Source organism: Xylocopa sonorina, chromosome 15 (assembly GCF_050948175.1).
Source record: "Xylocopa sonorina isolate GNS202 chromosome 15, iyXylSono1_principal, whole genome shotgun sequence".
NCBI lineage: Eukaryota > Metazoa > Arthropoda > Insecta > Hymenoptera > Apidae > Xylocopa > Xylocopa sonorina.
Genome location: NC_135207.1, coordinates 4,195,403 through 4,221,778, shown reverse-complemented (window position 1 = coordinate 4,221,778; position 26,376 = coordinate 4,195,403). Strand labels below are relative to the sequence as shown.

Sequence of the window (26,376 nt, the reverse complement as noted above, 5' to 3'; positions counted from 1 at the left end):
GTCGACGATACGGTGCTAATGGTCTTCCTGTGGCCTGCCGCTCGTCCTGACTGCTTCGAGGAGGATCCTGCCGCCGCGAGCTTCTTCTTTCCGTCGTCCCCCTCCTCATTGTATCGGCCGTTCACACCTCGAGGAACGTAATTGCCGCCCACGGTTCATCTCGTCTGTTTGGTCTTGGGTTGCGTTCGAAAACGGGCTGCCCACGGTCGAGATTATCGATGACAGAGCGGCGAAGAAGGCGGCGCTTTTCAGAGCTGACGCTTAGATCGGGAGCAGTCGCAAGTGGTCTTCAGGCTGGGATCGCTTTGAATGAATCCTCGAGCTTGGATTCTTCGGGTTCGCTGTTTAAATTCAACGATCTCTTTATCGTCTGTCTTCGAGGCAGCTTTTTCGTAGATGCAGTGTCTCGTTTGTCGCGTTTTCAGAATGTCAATGACTATTGGCGACTGCTCGTCGCTATTGCATCGCGCAATTAAGCGTCAGTGAGTCCAAACAAACGCATACGCGTCGCTCAACCAGCCATCCTCGTTTATTATCGAATGAAAATCAAACGGCGAGTCAAATAAAGGGCGTAGATAGCGATCTCGATTGTCACTGGCGTGTGAAACGGACATCTGTTACCAGGTGCGCGTAGATTTCGGATAAACATCTCGACCGGATGACGAAGAATTGCGTTGTTATTCGTAACCGTGAAAACCGCTGTCACTGATAATCATCGTGACACTGTTGGACCCTTTAAAAACACTTGGAACGAATCGAACGAATTTGCAAAACAATATTTTTCACGACCAGATCTAAACTTGCACACAAAAGAACAGAAATCAAAGCCGTGTGTTTCGTGAAGAACCGAAGCGGTTGCTTTCTTGTGACAAACAAGTATATTGTTGGCGTAATTGTTTATCGATTGGAAGCGTATACAGCGGTTTCGAATTTAAAGAGAAATAGATGAACGTTAATTGAACTCTGGGGGTGACAGTCGCGGAAACTGCTTGCCGTCGCAATGGCGCATTTCCTCTGTACACTTGCATCTTTCATTAGATACTTGCACGTAATCATTTTCATACACCCAGAAATACAGGAGCAATTCACTTTGGTATTATTTGTCGCATAATGTTCCATAAACTCTGATATCTATTATAATCGACACTAGAAGTGTTTGCAGCAGAATGATTTAGAATACAAGTTGATAGTATTACATTTTCTCATTGATGTAAATATCGTGCAATGTTTTATTGAAACACTTCAATAAAATTATATCTATATTGTCTAATTGCCTAAAAATTTCATAGAACAGCAATAATTAATTGTCCAAAATCCATGAGAATGACTCTTGATATTCCCAAGAAAAGACAACGCTCATTTAAAAGTTGTTCCAATCGTTTGTACGTGTTAGTTTATCAGTTAACTACTCACCAAGTTTCTCAGAAACTGATCTGCTTCACTTGCCGTCGTCTGACCAGCAAACTGTCAGCAGCCATTTCGAATAATTCGCGTGCAAACGAAACTACGCACGCGAGAAGTCGAATCTCAAGGCATGAAACAACCTACGTTGAGTGCGTCCATGAAAATTTCTCTCTCACGAACGAATCGTGGGACTTTAAACGCGAGTTCTGTGACGAGCGTGAATCACGCGATCCTCCGCTTCATCAACACCCGATTATCTCGTCTGCTCGCGAAACGAGTTGTCAAGGGTTAGGTTGCAATCGGCCATTGCCGAGAAAGCGTCGGTCGGACGTCACTCCTTTTGTGCGTTTCTTCTTTCTCAAGCGGCGCGTACCATCCACCATTTTGAACGGTGCGGACGTTGGCCCAATTTTTAGGGGTTGGTCTTTTGTAGACCGACTCGGCCAGCCCCGAGCAACCCTCCTACTGTGACATTTATTTAACAAGGTAACGACATTACGGTGTGTTAGGTCAGATTAGGGGATCCCCCGGACACGAGCACGAGGGTCTAACGACCAATAGAATTTATTGTCCCGTCTAATGTACGTGATTTTTCGGCTGTTACGTTCTCCCATGATGGCCACGTAACGGATTTCCTCTACACGCGTACCTTCATCGGATTGCTGGTCCCATTGTGCGCTCTCTTTTACGCTGAGCTTCGATTTAGAGAAATCATAATGACCTTTTTGTCGCAGTGTTTGGTTTCCATCGACCAGCCGAGAGCCTGAGAACGAAAAGCTTGTCGAGAAAAAAAAAAAATCAATCCAGATTGCACGGATTCCTCTTCCATAATACTATTTAAACATCGCATTTGCGCGCGACGATCGTATAATGCTATCGGTTTTTTAAATCTATTCTTCTCTTCCGCTACCCCTTAAAATCCTCCGCCGTTCTTCAACCTACTCCGCTCGTTCCCTCGACGGAATGTCGCGGATACGGATACGCGATTCGAGCCGGTTGTATCGTGGTCGTCTGTGAATCGAGTGTCCCGATCGACGGGTGGTATCAACCAGCGATGGTTCCCGCGTCTTCGAGCGTTGATTAAGCCCGCGATTCGCCAGGGACACCGAGGAAGAATAATAAGTGGCGCGCCATTAGCCCGCGCTCGGCCATCGAGCCATCTCTAACGATTTATTTAGCCGCTGGAAAAGTGGAAAGTCGGTATCGAGCCCCCCATATAATACGCGGGGTGATTCGTGATTCGCGTTAACGAGGATTTTTACAGAACAAAAAACGCGCGTAGGAAAGGAACGAAGGGCGAACAGAGACGAAATGTATGAGAAAAAAGAGGAGAGGGCACGGAGGTAACAGCGTTAAGGGAGAAAAAGAGAGAGAGAGAGAGAGAGAGGCCAAAGGGGGAGGAGAAAATAAAATGTTCCCGGTTCGAGGCCGCAAGTATTTCGCGCAGCGTCGGCGTAGGATATCATTATCATTTAATTTTCGCGTTCGACGAAACGGCTTGCGAATCCTGGCGTCGTTAACCGTTAACACCGTGATTCGGCGGTCCTCGTTGTTTTCTATAGAGCGTGAAATTTAAATGTCCCAATCGATGGTCGATCATTATTTTCGTTGTTGCTGGAAACGCGACCGGTGCTCCAGCGTGACTGGTACCACCGCGGAAAGGGAGGAGATATTGAAAATACCAGGCTTCCTTCGAGCAAACTGCATCGCTGAAAGGTTCTCGCGAGTCGAGGAACGTCGATTTTCATCTGCACGTCCAAGTCTCCAAGAAAATCGTAGGTTCCGCCCTTATTTCGTTGCGCGTAAAGGCGAACGACTTTTCTAATCTTCGCAACTGTGATTGCGTTACCAGAATTTGTTCTTTGAGATTTTACAGTTCAATCGGAATCATCGTGACGACAGATAAGGTATTCCTTTAGTTTAGAGACACGTTGCTTGTCAAGTAACGAGGCTAACAGATTTGTTTTTTGTATCATTGATGCAATTTGAGGCACAAAACGATCCATTCTTCAGATGCGGAGAATTTATTTGTGATATCTATCTGGAATTACTAATTTTTGTAGATTTTGTGAGGTACAGAGTTTAACAATACAAATTTGAATTATTTACATATTATTTGAGGCAAAGTAACGGTGTTTTAGTACAGTATTTGAAGTGTAAACGGATTATTCTTCCGGAACGTCGAAAGATTTCAACTCAAAGGCGGCGTACCGATAAGTAATGCTTGAGGAAGGAACGCGGTTACAATAATTCATTTTATTTCGAAGTATGTTAATTTTTTCTGTAAGTTTTACCTGCTACAATAGCTGAAGATTTCCATTTCAGCAGTGTAGCCGTAAAAAGGAATTTAAAAAATGTCCGAGCACGCCGTGTAACGACGTCGAAACGTAGCGCCGCGCGCTGCATAAATCTGAATAGTTAAGCGTTTTAACCGTGGAAATATTAAACATTCATTGAATGAAGGTGATTAAGGCTCGATGTAATTTACAGAGTTCCCGCATTTAGCGATAATATAATTCACCAGGAGTTTGTTAGTGGTTTATTATGGGCGAGATTAACTTTGGGGGTGGCTAAGCACACGTTGGCGCCATCTCTGATGGGGAGAGTCAAATTTAACGACGTATCTTGTATTTTATTTTACGATTTATACAATCACGATCTCAGCATTAATATAACGTTTTTAAGAAAATGAACATTTTCAACCATGTTTCATTAATTTGACGGAATATTTTTTTACCCTCGCTCGAAACGTGCGTGCAGCCTAGGGGAATCTTCTTCACCTTCTGATCGAAAAATTCCCCCAGGTCATCGATAAAAAAGGAAACTGTTATTCTCTAGGGAAATTCACTACACGATTCAATGTTTTTCACACTGGCGCTGCAGTCGTTCTCCCTAGTTTTTCGACAGCGATCGATAAGATACAAAACATCGAACAATTTCAAAATTGAGAGAGATACACAAGTAACAATTGGCTAAAGATATTATTATCTAACAAAAAACATTATTCCATTCAACGGGACGTCAAAGACTATGCAATCTTGAATACCAAACGAGTTGAAATGAATATTTTCAAAAACAGTGGATAACAATTGATGCACATAAGATCGCGAAGCAATAGTCACTCGTTCATAAATCTATCTCCACCCCTACATTTCGTTTCTTTAAATCAAACGAAAACTATATCGCCCACAGAGAGGAAAGCACTTTTGAAAATATTCATCCGTTCTATACACTCGTCAAGTTACCCTTCTCCGACGGTGCAGAAAACGCGCGTCCAATATCAACCCTCAGAGAATCGCCTTCGAAACGGGGCGTCGAATCATAATCAAAATAAATTTCATTCATCAGACAGCGGAGAGGGGCTTAAAACACGGAAGTGCGGATACAGTGGGAACTGGCAACGGCTAGGTCACCCGCATATTACGAAGCCGTCCTCGGGGCTGCGGAGAAACGGCGCGTTCCACTCCAATTCTCGAGGACGCGAATCAACCTAGAATCGAAGGAGAAAAACGAGAGGAAATAAGGGGTCGCTAGGGGAGGGGCGAAAAGAAGGAAGGAAATCTCGCGCGGAGCCGGATCGCGGCGTATTTCCCGCGCGCCGCTGCCGAACGAGAACGGCACCGGTGCTGGGTTTCGATTAATCGATAAGACAGTTGCCGCCGGCTGTTACTCGTTTCCTTATCATTGGCCTAGTTCGAGGTCAGGCTACCGGGGGCGCTGCACGGCTTCGTGCTCGCTCCTCCTTCCACCGCCTACGTTCAAGTCGAATTGAACGTTGACTGTCGTCGGACGGGCCTTGTCGCCGGAGCGAAAGTCTCTCGCGTGCACGCGTCACCGTTACGGGTAAAATGACGTTGATCGGGAAACGCGAGGACTCGAGCGTGTGTTACCCGCGGCCTAGGCACATCCACGTTTGACGCGTTATGTGAACCACCTGCACCCGGGGCCAGGCTGTTCGTGCTACCATGAGTATTTCTCAGGAAAGCGCAGCCACGATCGTGTGCAGGGAGATATTCGACGGCACCTCGCATCCGTCGGACGAAGGTACGTGGTAAAACCGCGAATCTACCCCTCGAAAACGGAGAGATCGTTAGTTTATAACCACCCCCGTGCGTCCTCCTCGACCCTCTCGATCGATGTAGCACGGGGTGGTTTTCTTCGCTCGCCACCGACTGCCACTCGCACATTCGACTCTTCTGCTTTCGTTTCTTTATTTCGTGCTTCTTTTCCTTTCCCCGAAGCAACAGCACTATCGCGACGATTGCACGATTGGCTAAAGATTTGTCTGCGATTGTCTTAATCCTGCTCTCTTTTATACCGTTTTGTTGAGCTCGTTGGTATGTGGACAGGGAACGGGGTGGTTCGCAAGATTTGTTACTTCATATTGCGTAGCTCGATCAGGGTATTCGATGATAAATTTCGCAGATAGGTAGAACGATTGCTATTGCATACGATTCGGGAAAATCGAAGCGCTTCGTTGGTCCTTATCGTGGCATTAAGAAGCTACGTTTCTTATCGGCACTCGTGACTTTTACAAGTCGCCATTCCGAGGACACGTAAATTTCCAATCGCATAGTCGCGCACGTTTCGACAGTCGCAGTTGTTTGTTCTTTTCCTGTTCGTCATCTGGCTGATAAACATTACGAAAGGAATGGCAATCGCTCGAAGGACTCGACGCGATCTGATATAAAATTCATCTCGAAGAGTAACGAAGGGTAGCAACGTTGAAAAAATTTCTGTACTCGAAGGGGTTGAAACGTAAAAAGTCAAGGAAAATACGTGAGACGGTTGAACAGTTTTGGTGGCGAGTTTCCTTGTTTATTTACACCGTGGTCGGACGGGAGCACTGAGCTCGTACCCCAGCGCGGCGAGGAAAATCAATAGGATCCGCAGTGCGGCGAAAGTTTTGTCATAAGCCTCGAGGACCTCCCCCCTTGATATCTGTACCACTGGCCAGATTCTACGGGACATAACCTGCCAGATGGACAGGGATCGCGGACAGGATTCGTTTCAGGAGCGTTCATCGGTCGACCAGCTATTTAAAGGGCACGGGATACGAGTTCGTTGGCCACTGTGGCGACTACGAAACTTTACCAACCGTGTGGGGAGGACAGATGTTGTGGCGGTTATCCCTGTACCCTGAGCCACCTGACAAAGACTTCCATGATGGAATTTTTAATCGTCTCCATTTGCAGCGCTGCCGTCGCGAGTCCCGTTTCCCAAGAAAGTGGCGATCCCATTCAAGTCCGCCTGATAGAAGCTCTCTCGCGCGACTCTTTTATTCGCTCATTTCGCATGTTAATCGTATGTTTAGCCTTAAACTCGCAGCCGCTACTTCCGCTGGGGCACTAATCGAGCGCTGCCTCTCTGAACGCGAAACTCCGCGGCTGCTACGTAGAATCAATTTTCCGTGCGAAACGGTGGCCAATGAATGCGCGATGGATAACGAAACGACGGGAAAATTCCTACCGCGATGGGAGTTTTTCTTCGAGCGAATCAGTAAATGGGATCGATGTCTGCGGCGAATGATTTGTTGCTTTGAATAGAACACGGGCAGCATAAATAATTTATAAAGAGGAGCGAGAGTAGACGCGTCTGACGTGACGAATGAGGTATTTAATTAAACGGACTCGCGAGATTAACATTACGACGGATTTACGCTTTATCTATGTTTAGACACTAGTTTCGTGACTCTTTCGAGTCAACCATCGCGAGCATTTAATTTTAGGTCCTTTACCTGTAAATACAGAATGCCTGGCACGCGCTACCGTATGGATAATTAATTACGAATAAACTTGGAGTTTACTCGAGCGAGCGTAACAGTAGCGCGCCACGATAAATATTTAAGGTTCGCCCGGCAATTAGTTCGAGACGTACGGGTTCGTTCGACGAAGTTAATTTTTATTTTCTTGGTAACGAGGCCCGGGACTCATTAGCTTTATTATAGTCGTGGCGATGTTGGTCGAGCACACGATGCGTAAAAACTTCTCGACGTCGTCCTCCCTCTTTCCAGATGGACAGTTCCGCGTCGCCACGTGTACTTCCACCTGGACACTAATCGATGAACGCCGTTACGCTTTGCATACGGCCGCCTGGAGAACCTTGACAGCACTTGTTTCGCTAGCCTGCTAATACTTCTTTCAATTACTTATCGACTGGAATATTTATAGAGCCGCCTCGACGGTTACACGAATCTCAAGCCTTCGAGTCGAGAGAAGACGGGAAAACCCCTCTCGGTTTTCGCGTTCGAGTTTCATCAGCGGTGGCAATACTTGGAAAGATCGAACGACGCAGAAGCGTCGGAGAGCTTTCCTCTATTCTTCGCCCGCCGAGTCCTTGACCCTCTTTCGCGTTCCATTAAAACGCTCCTCGGATGTGCCACGCGTTCCTGGCGAGAACAGGCGACAGGACGACGGACGCGGCGCTTTTTCCAGGCAAATTAAGTGCCCCCTCGCGCGTGCATCTCGAACCAGGCGGCCACCACGGTCCACCGCCCAGTTTTGTAATCAACTAATGGTAGCCACGTGTGCGTTTTTTTTTTTTTTGTTGCAGAGGTGCTCGAATATGCGAGGCGCCTGGGAATCGACCCGGACACGGAACCGCACCTCCTCTATTTGGCCCGGGAGGGCCTGATGGCGGCCCTACCGAAGGGTTGGCTACCGTGCTTCCACGAGACGAGCGGCGCTTGGTATTACTATCAGGCTTCCACGAAAACCACCACCTGGGAACACCCACTGGACGCGGTCTACAAGGAACTGGTCGAGCAGGCCAGGGCTGGCAATGTTAGGCCTGGTAACACCAGGCAAGCCAGCGTTGGTACGGATTGCCTCGTCATTACGGCTGAATGGAAAATATAGGATTAACCCTTTGCACTTGGACTGTTTATCGCTTGGCTGTACTTTGAACAGTTGAGCTTGATAGAGAGAAAGACTGATTAATCCCTCGATACATCGACGACCACTTGATCGCATCGATGCGTACGATTTTCAGCCGATTAAAGGTAGCTCGCGATCTATGCTCGCGATCGTACGCTCGTGCACACTTGTCCTTCTCTTTTTGGCGATCTATATATATATTTACACGCTACGAGTTGTGAAACGCGCGAAATCTACGCGAAGACTGATTACGATTTAGACAGAATACGATGTAATATTTTTTTATTCGACGATGTCTTCTACTTCGCAGAGGGGTAGATTATTTTTTATTGAACCACGTATCCACGCGTTTTGTACATTTATGTAGATGATGGTGTATGAATAAAGCATAACGTACTGTATAGCCGAATCGCAAACGGCATGGGTTCTTTTCCTTTGCGTCTTGTGCCGGACAGTGCAGCGAGAGAAGTCGTCGTGCAAAGGGTTAAACCTCGCACGCGAAAGTCTGAACAGTGCCACGCAATCGCTTCTTTTTACCACCTTGTTAGACGCTAATTCGCGCGTCAAGACGAATTCCATTTCTGGTCATCGAAAATTCGACGTGTACGACGTCTCTCACGTGTCGAATTAGACTTTCGTTCGATAATTCGTCGATAAGGGAACCGGTAAACAAGATAAGACGTTTGTATCTACTCGAAGATCAGACATTATTCTCGTCTACGTAAATCGTGATAATCGACTGCGTATAAATCTAGCCTCGTTGTTAGCGAGACACAGAGAATATCGCGAATGCAACAGTTGCTGGCTGGATGCAGAGCAGACCGCGCGAAACACCTGTTCGTCTGTGCGATTCAGCTGCCAGAATCTCGACGATCATCGACCGTGTAACGCGTTTTTCTCATTAGTACGCGGCGTCGTTTAATACGCGCGACGTTCTGCCAAAGCTTTCGCGTGCCGCATCCAAGGAGAGACTCGTTTAGCAATCGAAACCCAGGGCTGGCCTTCCGTCAAACGTGATCTATATTTTTAGGCACCTCGCATCGAGACTTTGGCCGCTGCCGCGTCTCGCGTACGTCAGCGGCATCGCTGCTCGCCTCGCCACCCCCGTCGACAACCCCTTGTTTCCTCGCGCCTCTGCCATTTTCGATCCCGCGATCTGCTCGCGAGACGCGCACGCGACACCCAGACAACTCACAGCTATTACGTAAACTGGGAATATTCTCTCGCGCTTGACCTTGTTGCGCCGCGATTACACAATTACAGACCACATCGTTTTCTTTTTCAACGACCGCGGATCACCGCAACGAGGCAGCCTCCGCTTATTGCCGCGGCCTTTTCTTTTTTCCTCCTTTTTTTACGTAACACCGCGCGATGCACGACCAATGCAAGCCGTTCGAGTTTTACGTAATCTCTCGATTCGCGTGTCTCTAAAACGCGATCGAGTCGCGAGACCAAAGCCGCTCTTCGTTTATCAATTACCTATTTACGAACGCGCGTATTGATTACGGTAATAGTAAACTTATCTCGCGCGACTCTTCCGCTCTCCTTACATAACGAGCGCGGGTAAACATCGATAAGTCCGTTTCGTGCATCGCGTAAATTGATTTCGTACATCACTTTGTCAAAGTTCATCGCGAGCGTCGGTGGTATCTCGCGGACGGTGGCGGTGGTGGTCATCGAAACGCGATGATGGTTTTTCGTGGAAATTAAAACGGATCTAGCGAACCACGATTGAAACACGTCGGTTACGAGCGATTCGAGTGTTACAGAGTCGCACACGAGCGAATTTGTTGCGCGATTCCTTCGATCGCTCGGAGGAGGCAAGGGCGCGCGGACCAACGATGCTCTCGCCGCTTTAGAGAGCCCTTGAAACTCTTTTCAACCGCTCCTCGCCGTACGACACATTCGTTAAGGCACTCACGTGTCGGTGCACTCGCTCGTGAAAGTACGTAATAGTTGCTCGGACGTAGATCCGTCCAATTATCGCGTCGCCGGCCATCGAACGCGAATCGTTGCGTCCTCAGTGACCACGAACGGTCTTTCCCGCGACGGCCACCGACGCAGTCTCGACTCGAACAATAAGTCCGTCGCCCGCGCGAATTTCTACGCTCCAGTGCCGTGCGATTTCGTAACTCATTGGAATTTCACCAGTTTCTTTCTTTTTGGCAGTCGTCGCAGTAGCGATATGAGCGTTGATCCACGATGCCACGACGTACACGGTAAACATTTGACGCAATGCCACGTGTTCTTCCATTCGAATCGTTATCGATGTAGTACGTAGTGTCGCTTACTTGTGGGTGTACGAATCGGGAGGTGTTTAAAATCGCGTTCGACGTGTGATTTTGCCACACTGGAACGAATCGCGCCAAGGTGAAACGTCAACATTTCTTGATAGTGATTTCTCTTTGACGTCCCTGGTTTTTTCCTTTTTTTTTTCAACACCGAGAAGATTAAAGGCGTGCTAGGTAAAAGGGTGTAGTTTCAGGATTCTACACTTATTCGTGGAGTAACCTTTGCTCTCTCGTATAAAGGACCTCGTTCGTAACGAGTTTCGCGGCTTAAGGATCGTTAATGAATGTTAACCTTGAGAACGCGTGGATATAGTCGGGTATAGTTGGATATATGTTCCGCTTGAAAACGTGAATCGAAGTTGTGGAGTACGTTCTATAAGTAACAACTTCCCCTCTCGATTATATCACCTGTTACTCGGTATATCGATTCTATGTATATACATGGATCTATTATCTGTTTTATCTCGCTGACACGCAGGGATGAATGCTTGGGCGTCGCGTTGGTCTCTGCGCGCGTGCACTTTTGCGACGAGAAGCCTCGTTCCAGAACAAGACGGTTTATCTATGAAAATTCTTCGTTATCGCTTCGCGTCGTCCGTTTCAGAGACATTTCTCGTTTGTTTTCGAAGGCAAATGGAGAGGCACGGGATCGTTGGTAAAGAGAGACGCTCGAAAAAGGAGGCGCGTCGTTTGAAAGGCGACAAGTGCACTCTTCGCTGTTACATAATAATCGGCTGCGCTCTCTTTCGGGCTTTTAGGCATATTTTCTTATCCGTTTCATCGCTGTCCCTCTTACCACAGCGTAAAAAAAGAGGAAAGAGAGCGCAAGGGATGGGCGGCAGGGGAAAAAACAGTCGTTGACTCGCTCTCGAGGGAACGTTGACACTGTCGCCTCTTTTCCCTCGAGAGGGCCATCGTGAGCGGTGAAAAGTTCGCGCGAGTTTCTCTGATCCTTGCTGCGAATATCGACTCTTGCCTCCTCCGTGTTTTGCTCTTCTCTCTACAACAACGAGACGACTTTAAAACGCAGACTGTTACAGAGAGTTTGCTTTCTGATCGACAGAGGATGACTCGAAGACAACAGCGAAGGATCTCGAGTCGCACGAGGAGGCGACCCTGCCCAAGGAGACGTCCTCGTCGAAGGAGATCCTTCGACAATCCGCCAAGAACAATCCACCAGCCACCAGGATTCCCACAAAATTGACACCTCTGAAGAAACTGGACAAGATCGACGGGGTAAGGAAGAAGGACTCGTCGAGCTATTCTCACGAGAAGCACCATAAACGAGAGAAGTCGAGGATGGAGAATCCGCTGGCGAATAACAGAGCTGCCAGAGATTACACGAACCTTACATTCCAAGATCCAGAATTCTACGAGTGTCCCAAGCTTCTGGAAACAGTCCCATCGGCCTCAGCCTCGAACGCGAGCACTGTAACCACGCCAGACCAAGAGATAGACTTGAAGGAGGTGTTGAAGAGGTCCGAGTCCCTTAGCCCAAGACACGAGAAAGACTGGGAGCAGCTGTCCAGCAAGTTCAGCTCTGAGGAGAACATCATAGACATCGACAAGCTCAGCATCACCACGTTGGCCAGATCAGAGAAGACTGAGAAGTTCGACAAGGAGAAACACCCCAGTCAACTTGGCCAGCAGAAGGAGCTGACCTTGAGCGGCGGAGGGACTATGTTTCTGAAGAGTAACCGGAGCAGGGACACCACGCCTAGCCACGAGGGCAACAAATTAGAAGACTTTCGAACCGTGACAATCACTGACGAAGTTAGCAACGTTGTCGTGGACAAGCTGAAGTCGATTCTCAGGGAGAAGCAATCTGAAGACGGTAAGAAATTCAGCATAGTATTGATTATCGTTCTGATACTAATTGGTTGATTTCGATTCGTTTGTTTTTAGACGACAGACCAGTGGACGAGGAAAGGAAGAGCGTACGATTCGATATAGAGAAAGAGGTGGATATTAAGTTTACTTACTCCAGGTCTGACGATGATTCAGAGTCTGAACCCGAGGAGCAGAATTTGCAGTCGCTTCCAATGCATTCGAGCAAAGAGGGTTGGGTCCTCTCCTCGCAGAGGTCGAATTCTCAAAGCTTCACTGACGACTGCAAGGAGGATTTCGAGAACAAGCCAGACGAAGGAGTGAAGAAGAGCTCGTCTGCGGAGAAGATCGAGGCGTCGACGAAGAACGGGAAGATCGTGGGCAAGAGATTCGTCGTTCAAAATGTTCCTGAAACCGAGCACCGCAAGAAGTTCACGCTGCAGAACGTCTCCGAGAAGGAGCATCGCATTCAGATGATGAGGGACAGTTTGTCGAGGGACAGCCTGTCGAGGGAGAGCAGCCTGGATTACACGTACACGAACAAATTCAACAAGATCAAGAACATCGATCTGGTCTCGAAGAGCGAGACCGACTGCAGCGATTCCGAAGTGCGCCGGAAGAGCAGGTCGAGGGTGGATTTCTCGCGGAACGAGCAAACCGACGACGACGACACGTCTGACTTTTCTAGAATCAATCACGATTTCGAGCTCAACAGGAAGGGGCGGAACGAGAATGCAGCGGGCAGGCAGGAGCAGTGCAAGAGTTTGGAAGAGGCGAAGGTGAAGTTCGGTCAGGAGTATCAGAGGGAGGTGGAGATTTTGAAGAAAGGATACGAGGAGAAGCTGGAACGGACGAAGAAGGAGTTGGAGGAGAATTTCGTGGAGCAGAGAAAAATGTTGGAGAGAAACTTGACGGATAGGTTGGACGAGTTAAGACGAGAAATGGCTGAGAAGGTACATACTTCCTTATTGTTTCGTCATTTTCTAAATCACTTTCTAATTTTCTATCGTTTTTAAGGAGGAACGAGAGATTCAGAAATTGATCGTAGAGATGGACGAGGCGAAGCTGGAGAACCTGAGGAAGGTGAAGGCAGAGTTGGAGGTCTGTTACGAGAAGGAGAGGCAGGAGATTTTAGCGAATTTGAAAAAGGAACTGGACGAGAGGAAGAGGGAGCTGCTGGAGCTGAGGAACCAGGAAATGGGGAAGCTGGAGAACGACCACGAGCGCGATTTGGGCGAGGAGAAGCTCGTGAAACTGAACGAGATCGAGCTGACCAAGCAACATTCCGAGAGGGTCGAAACTATGAGAAAGGAGCTGGATAAGGAGTTCGAGGAATTGCGTGGCCAGCTGCGAGCAGAACAGAAGGAGAAGATCGCGAAAATCACCGAGGAGCACGAGAAACGTCTGGTTGAGATTTTACGCGATTTTAGGATCAACGTGAGTACCAAACGATGTCTGTTGTTTTAATCGTACTAATCGATCTTCGCTATACACTCTGTTCGTCGCTAACAGGCCATTTCCTCCTCCCTCAGCCGACTAACGAACGCCTCACGATGTTATCTTCAATTTAATGTCCATCGTTTTTTTTGTTTTTTTAAGGATATTAGGGATTGTCTGTGATGCGAATGACCGACCAATTAACTCGAGCGTTATTCCTTTGGTGTCAATAAACGTTTCCCTCGATTCCTCCACAGCATCCATCGTACTATAACACTGTCCACACGCGAGCGCCTTACCGACTAATTATAAGACAGAATCTCCTAAAATTGTTGTTTCTTCAAAGATTATATTTAAAGAGAACAATAAAGCATCACTGCGTATTATCACGAAACAGCACTCTTACATTTGTACATTGACCTGAACACACACAAATACGTCTATATACTTCTATATGCTTGTGTCCTACGACTAAGCCAGGTTCATCCGTGGAACGGTCAGAGTCGATGATGGGATCGCGTGATCACTTGTTCGTGTCTCTGACGCTATTTGCTGTTACGATTTCAGGAGGATCGCAATCGGAAGATGTACAAGCAACGTCTGGAGGAGATACGCGCGGATTTCTCGCGAGACGCTGAGAAAGAGGCGAGGAGGCAGACGGATCGCGGTGTTCATCAAGACAGCATCGAGTTCGAGAAGATGCGCTGCGAGAAACGTTTGCTCCAGGACAGATACATGGTCCTGGAGGAGAAGTACATGAAACTGAAGAGGGAGGTGCGTTCAGCGATCGAGAGGAAGAGCAAGAGGAAGGAGGGTTACGCCACAGCCTCGGAGACAGAGCGATCGACGTCGACCAGGACGAAAACCGACAGGACCGAGTCGTCGGAGCAAAAGTGAGTTGACGGATCACGCTTCTCGTTTGGCTAAACATTCGTTCAGGTCGACCGTTCGCACTTCGAATTCTGTTTGGAGCAACCCCCGGTATTTTAATTGCAATATTTTAGGCTGTCGCGACATTGTAGCGGCGTCATACAAGAGGAGGGCGCGTGAAATCAGTGAAACGAATTGAATCGCTCAGGGTTGACAGGTTGGATCGCGCTCTAAGCTACTTGTACGTGTGCCATGACTTAAACAGAAATCAGTCGGAAGCATGGTTTTTTCTCTAACACGTGTTACTGATCCGCCTATTTTTGGATCAAGCGTTGATTGTACTAGCGTTAAGTTCTATTGCACATCCATTCACCTCGTCACCAGCTCCAGTACCTTCACAGTGAACGCCTTACTCTAACTACACCTCGACCGATTGCACTTATATATACGTATATAGTTATATAGATATCACGTATATAGATATCATCCCGTGTATTGTACATACTCTGTATCCCGACGAGATACGGTTCTCTGTTGGAACGATGGCTTGTAAATAACGTTGACAAACCGATCCAGTGTTCGTCCAGATTGTCTCGCTCGTACGTAGCGAAACTGTGTTTGAAACTGTGAAGGTACTCCCTCACGTTCATGCGATTCGTCCTAATGTCTGGCTATAGGCCTTAAATCGTGCTCGCAGTACCCCGCTACGAAACACGCGCTCGTGCTCGGCGACGACGAACGCTAAACCGCACGAGACACAGACGGCCATGAACGAGCAGTCCGAAGAGACGCACGAACCGGACGAACCGAACGCTCAGAAGGCGAACTCGGGGTTTCAGAAGAGCGCAGCAACGGCGAACGCGAAGAACGTGAGATCGCATCCAGACGACGCGACCACAGCCAGCGAGACGAACGCGAACACGACCACCGTGAAGAAGAGCCTCGCGAAGAAATCGACCGCTACCGCCAGACCCGGCACCACCACCGGCACCACGAACAACAACAATAATAACAACAACCTCGAGAACCCGGTCGAGAACATCAGGAAGCAGCTGGAGAAGCTCGAGGACCTTGGCGATCAATTGCCAAGCAACGAAACGGCCTACACACTGCGATATCCTTTCCAAGACAAAGGTGAATTTCTCTAAGATTTGTCCTCCTCTGTTTCTTACTCTGATCGATCGTATACTATATTCTGTTTTTAATCAAACGAACGTTTCATATTTCGTAGGGGTATCTTCTCTACGCACACTGATTCGTTTTTTGTAGTCTGAACAAACACTATGATGTACAAAGTGAATCGTTTACAGCTTAACCGCTTCGATTCTGCTGACACGCGCGCGACACGTAGAGGAAGCGATCCTTTTTCGCCAGTAATACCCGACGTCGTTTATTTCAACCCGACGCTGAACCCTCTTACTTTCTTTTCTGAACTCTGAGACTCGGTTATTATTTATTTTCCCCAGGCATCTATACACTTTACTTTGGCTAGCGACCTGTACTCTTCTCCACCTGCTCGTAAGTGCACCACCAGATTTTTTGGTTTCTCTTTATTTTTTTCTTTTATACACCGCGCTAAATGTCTCGCGTGTCTTTGGTTCTATTCTCTCTTCCGTTCACTTCTTTTCTCGCACGCCGCTTACCACCAGCACCGACTCTGTACGAGCTCGTCGGATGACACCGAAAAAGGATTCTGCTCGATTTTCTAGCACCGGCGAACGCCTCATCGGAGCTGGAGTTCTTCCGGCACCGAGTCCACGTCGAGAGAGATTCAGTGAAGAGGGCACGGGAAGCGCTTAGACACCAAGAGGCCATTTTTCAGGGACGGCAGAAGGCTTGGATGCAACGCAGCGCGAAAGCTACCCTCGAGCAATTGGTTCAGGTAACCGTTTCTTTGCATACGTGTCTCTGATCTCTTACTTTTTCGTGCTATTCACGAGGAAGCTTTGGTGTCGCAACCTTGCGAGATCTATTAAAAAAAAATACTCTCGACAATACAAACGTCGTGAGCGTGAAGCTACAAAGATATGCTACGAAAACAGTTTCACATCTTTTAATATCACATTTGGCTTAATTCTAGTAAAGGAAATGATTGATTCGTTGTTGGCAACTTCAAATGAAAGCTCGTAACTTGGCAAGCGTCAATTGACCTTCCCCGGAAGGTGTTCACCGGATAGGTTCGCTTAATTCCAGGAGGAACGCGATCTTTCGGAGATGGAGGTGAACTTACATCGCACCAAGAGCCTGTTGGGTGAGAAGGTGATCCATCTGAGACATTTGGAGCAATCGTTGGACAGAGTAGTGAACGCGAAGAAGTACGACAGCGACGCGACGTCGACGAAAAACGACGAGCTCACACTGAGCGACATGTCCAGCGTGAGCAGCGGCATAAGTTCAACCGATCTGGGAACGGACACGTTCATAGGTGAGCCGCTCCCTGCACGCTCAAGCGTGCGCACCCTTCGTTCAGCTATAAGTTACACTCTACCCGCTTTCTTCTCCCTCTTCATCCGAATTTCCAATTTCATTCTTTCTTTCTTTCGATACGTTCGAAGTGCTCTCTTTCGTTGGTTTTCCTCCACTCAAGAATTTGTTTTCGATCTCGTGGTCACGATCCTCCGTACTCAGACAAACCGGATCACTACCAGGAGTCGACGGAAATCATCGCAAATCTGGAAAACCTAAACTCGGAAATACGTGAGATCTGGGGCGTGCTGAATAAACGCCAGGAAACGAACATACCGCCGCCGCCGACTTTGATGTACTCCTATTTGCGATGGCTACGTTTCCACCATCTCACGGCGCAATCGAACAACGTACAAGGTGAATATAAACCTCTCAGAGCGCGGACCAACCCCGCAGGCGTTTTAATACCCGTCGAACTGTCCGTAGGAACGTTCGGTACTCCGAATATACAGTCGAACATCCTGTCTCAGTTAACAGCGACGCAACCACCGATACCAGCCACGCAGAACATCATCGCCCAATACGGTCCTAATAGCGGTTTCACGACCAGCGTTTGCACCGTCGAGAAAACCTCCTCGAACCTGATGGAGAGAACGTGGAACCTAAGGGATTGGCTGCGGCAAGCCTGCGCCGAGAGCACAGATCAGTCCAGGTCGAGCGACTCTGTAAAGAACAACCCCCAGTCGATCGAGAAGTTCGGTTCCAAACGGCACTCGCTGGCCGATCCGAGCGCCCGTCTCGTCGACGTGGACTCGATGTACCTGCACGTATTTTTAAATCAATTCAAGAAAACGTGCTTCCGTTAATTGCCATTTCGCGGGGTCGTCGCGCGATGCCTCCTCCTTGCCAACGACCGCGATCGAGGGACCGCGTGCACACGGGGTGGCTGTCCGGAAGCGAGCGTTTCGATCGACGCGTACATCGTTAAGAGAAAGAATAAGTTTTCTGAGCGCGCACTCATTCACATCGGCCTCTGGTTTATTGTGCTAACTTAAGAACCTTCATCTTCGCTTGTTCCTAATTAGTTCAGTTCGCCTCTTCGCTGAATCTACTACAACGACGACCGCAACGAGGCGCGTGCGTTCTGTGCAGGGCGTGCAGGACAGACTGACGGTCACGAAACTGAATTGTCGGGGGAAGAAAGTCTCGGGCCTCGAGACGTGAACGATGTGACGCACGTCACTGCCGCGACGCTATACCCGAAATACCCCCGCTAAACGGTCTCATCGCCGTTCCCTGACATTTGTTGCGGATCAGCGGCCCTATCTGACGACGATCCGACAGTATCGGCTGTGGAATTTCGAATACAGTCGCTGTTCGTCTAATCGAGAAACTTTTCATCGTTTACAGTGGACGATCGCGTGAAAACGAGAAGACATTCGCCGAGGGAAACGAAGCTCCAGTAGTCGTTGAGAGAACGAGCCGCGTGTGTGATTTCGTGCGTGAAAATTGTGAGGAAGAGTAGAGGCGCGATAAAGAGAGAGAGAGAGAAAGAGAAAGAGTCCTCTTGTAAATAAGAATCGTTCGATGGTCGTATCGCTTGATACGGCTCGCTGGTTCCTTCCCACTCGCCCTCATCCGCCATGACGGTCTGTTAACCCATTGCATATGTTCGAGATCGACTTTCCCGTGGATGTCACTCGGAATGTATAGTATGCGTACGTACCTCCTTATATCTCGTATACATTTACCAATAGTACGTACACACGTGTATCGAGCGACTTGAAGTTAATCGAGGGTAACGTGAATCGCGTTTGGCGCGGAAACGCGCGATGAAACGAGGACTAGGTTGATGCTCGACGTTAGAGAGAAGTGGCGATCCGGTTTCCCGTTAATGTCTGATCGCGTGTGATAAATACGAATCAAACAAACTGAGCAACGGTAAAGACTTAGCTTTTATATGGAGTTAGTTCACTCGTCGTATACGTGGCAAGTCGCGTACCATGCTAGACAGGGATTATTGGTAGATTACTCGAGGTTAGTCTTGTCGACCACTTCTTCGAGCCGCGCGAGTACATCGCGGAGCGCGTCCGAAACTCGCCGCTGCGTTTCAAGAGCCACGAACGTCTCTCGAATGCCAAACTTTCGTAATTACCGATCTTTCTAGGCTGTAACCGCGCGTAACCACGGTATTTACAGGGAAAGTAGTGGAAGCGTTTCTGGCCCGATCCGTCGCCAGAGGCGATCAATTTACTCCATCGTATCGATTGTCGTTCATTTTAGGAACGTCCCGTCGACGTTTTTAATTCGCCCTCCGGTGACATGTAGCCCGCAATAATCCTGATCTCATTAAACGTATAGCGTAGAGCGATTTTAATGTCTCTACACTGTGAGACGTGTCTGTGTGGTCGCCTGAAAAAAATCTGACACGTGATTGCACAGTGGTAGATGGATTGCCCGAGAGTTTCGCGTGAGACCTTGTTTTTAAAGTATACATAGTTGTTGCTCGAATTGTTCCTTCTTTCTTATTATACTCTCACTCATGATATTACATTCGACCCTTGTTCGTTTGTTTCTCCCCCACTTAGCTGTCGATACTGATATTAAAATCGACGTTTCTATACCGTATGGGTAACGATCGAGCGAACTATATAATTGATTTTATATCGATTGAAGTGAATATACCGATAGGACGCTGAGTCGATATTCGGAATCGTAGAGGTCCCCTTAAAAGCGTTTCACTTGCAACGATTCCAGACAGTAGGGATTTCTCATTAGCACCGTCCTCGAGAATGGTACAAGTATCTTAACTATCGCCTCCCCTCCCTCCTGCCCTCGTCAGAAGAGTGTATCGTCAACGATTATCGCTTCGTGCGTTGACGAATCCTTAAAGATATTACGTCCTATGGTTCCGCGTTTATTTAACCGTTCGAAAGGTGCTTCGTCCACAGTGCAATACTTTTTAAAACGCGTTTCTTTCACTCGATCGCGCCGTTTCATTACGTGACAGGATATTACGCTTTTCGCACAACGCGTTCGATCCGTTTGAGAAGGGTGTCGTCTGGCAGATTTGTCGTTAAATCACCGCGCGAAGATCTGCGAGTAGACGATCTTAAAGCTCCCTCTGGTAACGCGAACGAGATCGCTTTGTACGACGAGGATCCTTCAGTCTCGATACTAACGCGGTCGCAAACAGTTTCGTTGTCCATTGCGTGTACGGGAGGCAGTGATGTTGTTTGTAAAAATTCTACGACTAGAAGCAATATAATTTTATTTGAGGATAGTCGAGCGCGCGTACGGCCATCCTGGCGATGGCTGACGATATAAAGGGTATTGCCAAATTTAATTCACCGATATCTAGTCGAGAAATACGGTGACGAGAAGCAGCCGCCGTTTCCTTTAACGCTTCGCTTTTCACTTTTCGTTCGTCGACGAGTAGGTGCGAGACACACGAGGCATCGCGACGCGCAACGTTCAGTAAATTAATTTTGGAATACCTTGTATATTCTGTAATATAGTATAATTATGTTTGTATGGACGCAAATATATATGCTATACAAATAAACACCTTGATTCCTAGCGATCCCACTACGGTGAACACGTTCCCATCGCTCTGCTCTCAACTTTACTCGCCCATTCGAGTTATTGCGCGAACGGTTACGAACGCGAAGGTTCCAACGTGTGTTTTATTTTACAATGTATCGAAAGGAAAAATATCTTTAACACCAACGATCGTCTTCGTCTCGCTCAGGCCAAGTTCGCGGCGAATAAAAGTTTTAAATAAACTGCAGGCCGGTTCAATAGCTACGGCTAAGAAAATAAACTGCAATCGGTATGCGTATTCTCGCACTGGTCGCTGTTTTCCTCGAACACGTCCCTGCTGGGCAGCCACGCAACCATCCGACTCGATCTTCCCGCAGGCTTGTTCCTCAGGAAATTCTGCGCCGCCTTTATCACTGGCGACGTTTTGCACAGCAGCAAACGGATGCACGCGGAATCGACGCCGTCCACCCTCTCGATCAATTGATTCGACAGGTTCGCGTCGTAAGCGTGCTCGATTAATTTCTGTATCTGAAAAGAAAAAAAAAAAAAAAATACCAAAATTATTCCATCGCAACCGTTTGTTAAAATCTCTACGCTTCGAGGTGTCACTTCCTCGCGTTCAACGTGACTCACTTTCTCGTTCTTGCTCTCCATGATAATTTTAGCTGGGTTCCACGATAAAGTATCGCTTTCTTCCTCGAGACTTCTAGCGAGGTTCGCTTTCGGAGTTTTCAGGTCGAACAGCGAGCCGATCTATTACGCGGATCGCATCGTTAATCACTCTGTCAGGGTAATAGAGAGCAGACACGTACCATTTGTGCGAGGAATATGACACTGTTGACGGCGATCGCTGTTACCTTCTGCGAGTCCAATCCGAAGAGACGGAAGAACGCGGAGACAAGGTTAGAAGGGCCGAAATTACCCTTGTTCTTCGTATCGCCGGTCTCCCCTCGTCTCTCAGTCTGCTTGTGACCCAAGCTCTGCGCCACCAAATCGGCGATGTCTTTCGCTGTCTCCAAATAATTCGTGGCGTACTCCAAGCCTGCTTTTATCTTGCGAAGAACACCTGCGAGTGTCGAGTGTAACGAATTAACAGAGAATTTTAATTGATCGTTAAATTTATCGTTTTTTTCGTAACGGACCATCGTTCTCTTGCGGTGAACCGGATACAAGAATCGCCATAGCGACGATACAGAGTAGAACGCACGAGGATTTGCTCATCGTAACGTGGCTAAAGCGATTTGGAGACTGAGAACCACACTCGACCTGGTTCTAACGGATGTTGGTTAGTCATTTCCATCCTGTTGGTTCGTAGCGTTTCTGGTGGTAGCTCGTCGCGCGATGGCCACGATCGAGACGCTTCTCGCTTTGTCAGTCAAGCACGAGAAATGAGATCTCCCGATCCAGGGGACAATCGCGAGTCGTTACCTTTCTAGAGCTAGTAGAGAGTTGACCTTCACCAAGGAACGTCGTTGCTCTTTAATCTTTCAACTTGTACAATTTCATCCGCGTCGTCGAACATCGTATTCGCATAATATGAATATTATCAGAGTATCCTTTTTATCGATATTTGTTTGTCTGGGAATCTCATTAGCAAACAGAACGTCTTTTTACGTGCAGGAAGTGCTCAGTTTAAGCGAGCTGCCGATGAGTGAGCTGATACAAATAAAGTCTACCCTGGCGGACGAAGAAGGTAAGAGTAGATGAGAAACTGTTGAGAAATCTGCTCTCGAAAAATCGCAGAAGAAAGTAATTGAAATTAAACAGACGCAGACGTGATCGAAGAAGAAGAGGAGGCTGAAGGAATGTCCAGCAGGATGCTCTCGATGTCGTTACCTGTCGCGCAACCCTTGAAAAGAATCGGCAAGAAGCCGTTGAGGCGTTACGAGGACCATTACGAGGAGAAGGGGAAGGAGTCGAAGATCTCGAAGATATTCCAGTTGTCAGTGACGGCGCTTTCGTTCCTCGCTTTTGGCGGCTATCTACTCACCCTTGTAATAACAGCCATTCGTCAGAACGCTGCGAACACTGGCAACGGGAACGTGATTGTGCTTTCAGTGAGAAAATGTTGCTCGATCTGCAAAAATTACAAAACAATACGGTTCTCGAACGAAGGATATTAACGAACGTAATCGCGTTTCAGAATTTGCAGGGCTTGCAGGGACTGCAAAGTTACAATCGTCCGAAGAGGAGCGCGCAGATTCTCGATTCGACGACGGACGAGTTCGAAATCGAGAAACTGTATCGAGGAATGATCCTGCTGTCGAGATCTTACGCAATGCGCGACTAATTGTTGACCGTTTGCGTGGCTCCGGAAGTATAAACGCGGGATTTGCGCTCTCCGCTATCGTCGGATAACAAACTTTTCCTGGAAGATCTCGATCGACGAATTTAAACGGCGCGAGAACGTCGCCGCTCGGTTTCAAGGATCGATCTAGCGGCGCGCACAGGGTTACCACGGAGGCGGGATACCGAATTTCCGATCGCGATGGATGGACTCAATTAGGGGTTCGCTTATCATGATTCGCCGGACTCTTGAAAATCCTAAAACCTAATAAAATCGAATAGAGGATCACGGTGTGTACATATCCCGAAGAATATTCTTAGCATGTGGGTAGAGGCTGCTTCAAACATGGCTCTTCAAATAAACACCTAAGTGACTGTATACTCCGAAAGTCTGCATGCAAAGATAACCATATGGCTTCCAGAGATATCATCAGCCATACGTCTCAATGCTATTATTCCACAGATATGTATAGCCTGAGTAACAGTTTTTCTGGAACTTCATCTCCCCTTGTTATTCCCCAACTAATTAATTATGTGGTCCTCGACTTTCGCGCTTTCCGCGACCGACAACGAACGGGCAATTTCGTAATATCGTAACTATGTTATTAGCGATAATAATAATGTTAGTAATAAAGTAATATTTAATTAGTACGCGATTACGTGGTAAGCATAGAATGTATATCTAATTTCTCGAAGAAGTATTAACAAAATTGTAACCACTTCGATCCACTACACGCTTTATCCGAATAAAAGTAAATCACGTCCACTCGTAACGCAATGTTTCTCAGTTCACTTTTTTATAGAACTTGTTCGGGGAAAATTTTTTTAGGGTCATTTATCTCGTTTCGTGTAATAAACAGATTCTATGATATTTGTTTGGTAAAACGCACCGAAAGGGGAATACTTACGAGCAGCAGCTCCATCGAGACTGGCATCAGACTCATCATCCTTCAGGGACCAATCTTCTTAGAGCCACGCCTACAACATCCGCGTGGACCAATCCCACTGACGAAATTGCACCGAGCTCCGTTGATTTTTTTTTAAACCAAAAGCCGTCCTGAACATGGCAGGAACTCGTTCGCTCATTCATTCCGATGCACTTCCGCGAAAGTCATTGTTTCGCCCACTAAACGCGTTCATTAACGCCCGCGACAATTAACTCGCTCGTCCCTCGTCCACCGCTGACTCGTTAATCGGATCATTGTCAAAAGTGAATATCGTTTCCACATTTAAATCATGACACGAGCCGCGCGTGAGAATCAGTGGTGCGCTTGTATCTGTGCGTAATTTATTTTCGTTGCGAATTCAACTGGATCATCGTCAGAAGATGTTGTAGCCGATACGTGGATAGTGGGGATAATTAAAATATTGCTTATGCGATTTTTGGCGAAAGGACAGGAAGCATGAACGAAGTGAAAACGCGCGGCATCGTGGACGGTACGAATTGTTCGCGGCAGCTGAAGTTCGGCGTAGAACGCATATTGTCGGACGAGATCTCGTGCAAGAAAACAGGTAAGAGCACCGGACACAGCTGTCCGACTGGCTACTACGAACCGCTCTCTTTATTTTCATTCCTCGATTCAATCGATCCGCAAAAGAGGCGATCTCTCGTGCTAGACACGAGCGTTGTTGCGCCACGCGTTTCATTTATGAGGTCAACACTTGAATAAGAACCGTGTGTTCCGAAAGATGTGCTCAGGCCGCTTCCGGTGCAATTCTCCACGGTGCGGTGTCCTTGTCCAGGCGGTTGCGTCAGGTGCGAAGCCCTCCGGATCTGTCCCTCGTTCTCGTACGCTCAACCCTCGATTCCTGTTAATTACGGGACCGCCAGTCACGGGAACGGAGTCGCTGAAAATTATGCGAGTATCTATCGACCAGCACCGCTGCGACCTGTCCCCAGAGGTGAGAATCACACAGGAATTCTAATGTCTTCATCGTCTCCTCTATTTTTGTTCGACCGCGTGGGCGACGTCTTCGAATCGAGCGCGATGTGCATACGTGATCCCGCGACGCGGTTTAATCGATAATCTAACGAGTAGCTCGTTAACGATCGTTTTCGATCCCCACGGCGGAAACGATTCAGGAGCCAGGGGCTCATGAAACGGAGATTGCGTCATTAACAAATGCGACCATATGGACCGCTGTCTTGTCTCCCGAATACTCGCAGCAAGTAGGGCAAAATATTTACGCGCCAGTGTATTCTCGTGTTTCCTGTCCGTGTTTAAACGACATCTTAAGTGCCACCGTTCGTTTACGGCCGATGTAAACAGCGGTTTCGTCGTGCTCCTTCTCGGTTAGCTCGAAAAGTCGAAAACCTTCGAGCCAAGGACCTTTAAAAGAATATCGTTGGGAACGAAAAGGTGATAAAAAGAAAGAAAAAAAAAAAAAAAATACGAAAGGAGACCATAGTCGAATCAGCAGCGATCGAAATTATCGAAATCCAAGTTTCAACAATGGAGCCGCGCGAGGATCCATCAATAGAAGTTGTACTTTCAAACGGCGGCATAAAGTTCCCGAAATAGCTATGACCTTACTAAACTGTTGGCCGTCCAATTCATTCGGAGGACCCGTACCAACCGGAGAGAGAACCACACTGTTTAAACTGGTACAGACGTTGTATACTTCTGTAGGACTGTAAATCAGCCAGAAGTACCCAATCTTGGAGGCCTCTTGTTCGGGGATAGGATCTGTTGAAACAGACACCCATCCAGCTTAAGACTACCGTTTACATCGTGTCACGTCTCCCTCTAATTTGTGATCTGCGGTTCCATGCGCCGTGATGTATCCCCCTGGCTTCTGTTTCATCGAACGCGACCAACCATCCAACCCTCCGCCGCGTTTACCAGCGGGGGAGTATCCAACAGCGTTTCGGGTCCTCAGATCGTTCCTCGCACTTTTGCAGTTCCGATATCGTCCACTCCAGCATCGACCAATCAATCAGAACCGAACACCAGGAGAAAGAGATCGTGGTCGAGGGCTGTGTTCAGTTCGTTGCAACGGAAAGGGTTGGAGAGGCGATTCTCGTTGCAGAAGTACATCACGAAACCGGATAGGAGGCAGCTAGCAGCCACTCTGGGACTGACGGACGCGCAGGTAAACGTCGAACTTGATCGCGATTTGAATTGCGGGGACGTTCGATTCAAAAGACACCCTTGTCGCTCTTAGGTGAAGGTCTGGTTCCAGAATCGACGAATGAAGTGGAGGCACACGAAGGAGAGCGAGAACGCGGCACTGGCTAACGCTGATTCCCATAAGGAGTCGTCTAGGAGGTCGGTGAAAGATGGCGGGAAGAGTGAAACGATTGAAAAGACTGTCTCGGAGGACGAGGAGGACGTGGAGATCGAGGTGGACGTTTGAAATGCGAAGTGTACATTAACGATGTTCGATACGGTATAGATTGTAATCAGCAGTAATCGATTTTTATGCTAAATAAAGTT

The 26,376-nt window shown here is 47.8% G+C and overlaps 4 protein-coding genes across 4 annotated transcripts; 3 read left to right on the top strand and 1 right to left on the bottom strand.

Moving 5' to 3' along the window:
• The first annotated feature begins 5,151 nt into the window (after positions 1 to 5,151).
• Positions 5,152 to 17,976, top strand: Cep164 (centrosomal protein 164). The gene is given in 12 exon segments (XM_076906895.1): positions 5,152 to 5,448; positions 7,957 to 8,220; positions 11,634 to 12,404; positions 12,476 to 13,350; positions 13,415 to 13,834; positions 14,402 to 14,727; positions 15,402 to 15,838; positions 16,414 to 16,586; positions 16,898 to 17,129; positions 17,333 to 17,527; positions 17,597 to 17,813; positions 17,815 to 17,976. Coding segments are annotated over 12 exon segments (4,014 nt in total). The 5' UTR covers positions 5,152 to 5,369; the 3' UTR covers positions 17,840 to 17,976.
• A 2,835-nt stretch (positions 17,977 to 20,811) lies between these two features.
• Positions 20,812 to 22,132, bottom strand: LOC143430577 (uncharacterized). Its single transcript, XM_076906920.1, has 4 exons — positions 21,796 to 22,132; positions 21,466 to 21,719; positions 21,287 to 21,406; positions 20,812 to 21,181 (listed from the first exon to the last, which is right to left on the bottom strand). The coding sequence occupies exons 1-4, from the start codon at positions 21,872 to 21,874 to the stop codon at positions 20,921 to 20,923; spliced, it is 714 nt and encodes a 237-aa protein (XP_076763035.1). The 5' UTR covers positions 21,875 to 22,132; the 3' UTR covers positions 20,812 to 20,920.
• Positions 22,133 to 22,189: 57 nt separating this feature from the next.
• On the top strand, positions 22,190 to 23,049 carry LOC143430777 (uncharacterized). Its single transcript, XM_076907195.1, has 3 exons — positions 22,190 to 22,346; positions 22,421 to 22,710; positions 22,797 to 23,049. The coding sequence occupies exons 1-3, from the start codon at positions 22,190 to 22,192 to the stop codon at positions 22,941 to 22,943; spliced, it is 594 nt and encodes a 197-aa protein (XP_076763310.1). The 3' UTR covers positions 22,944 to 23,049.
• A 1,293-nt stretch (positions 23,050 to 24,342) lies between these two features.
• LOC143430578 (H2.0-like homeobox protein) lies at positions 24,343 to 26,347 on the top strand. Its single transcript, XM_076906921.1, has 4 exons — positions 24,343 to 24,451; positions 24,629 to 24,841; positions 25,842 to 26,032; positions 26,105 to 26,347. Exons 1-4 carry the CDS (start codon positions 24,343 to 24,345, stop codon positions 26,294 to 26,296), a joined length of 705 nt encoding a protein of 234 aa, XP_076763036.1. The 3' UTR covers positions 26,297 to 26,347.
• The last annotated feature ends 29 nt before the right edge of the window (positions 26,348 to 26,376 follow it).

Bases quoted from the DNA above. Each gene is read 5' to 3' on its own strand.
- LOC143430777 (XM_076907195.1), top strand. From the start codon at position 22,190: ATGAATATTATCAGAGTATCCTTTTTATCGATATTTGTTTGTCTGGGA. The intron at 22,347-22,420 runs GTAAGAGTAGAT...GAAATTAAACAG, and splicing joins TACCCTGGCGGACGAAGAAG to ACGCAGACGTGATCGAAGAA. The intron at 22,711-22,796 runs GTGAGAAAATGT...ATCGCGTTTCAG, and splicing joins GGAACGTGATTGTGCTTTCA to AATTTGCAGGGCTTGCAGGG.
- LOC143430577 (XM_076906920.1), bottom strand. From the start codon at position 21,874: ATGAGCAAATCCTCGTGCGTTCTACTCTGTATCGTCGCTATGGCGATT. The intron at 21,720-21,795 runs GTCCGTTACGAA...CGACACTCGCAG, and splicing joins TTCACCGCAAGAGAACGATG to GTGTTCTTCGCAAGATAAAA. The intron at 21,182-21,286 runs GTGAGTCACGTT...TTTTCTTTTCAG, and splicing joins TGGAGAGCAAGAACGAGAAA to ATACAGAAATTAATCGAGCA.
- LOC143430578 (XM_076906921.1), top strand. From the start codon at position 24,343: ATGAACGAAGTGAAAACGCGCGGCATCGTGGACGGTACGAATTGTTCG. The intron at 24,452-24,628 runs GTAAGAGCACCG...GTGTTCCGAAAG, and splicing joins GATCTCGTGCAAGAAAACAG to ATGTGCTCAGGCCGCTTCCG. The intron at 24,842-25,841 runs GTGAGAATCACA...GCACTTTTGCAG, and splicing joins GCTGCGACCTGTCCCCAGAG to TTCCGATATCGTCCACTCCA.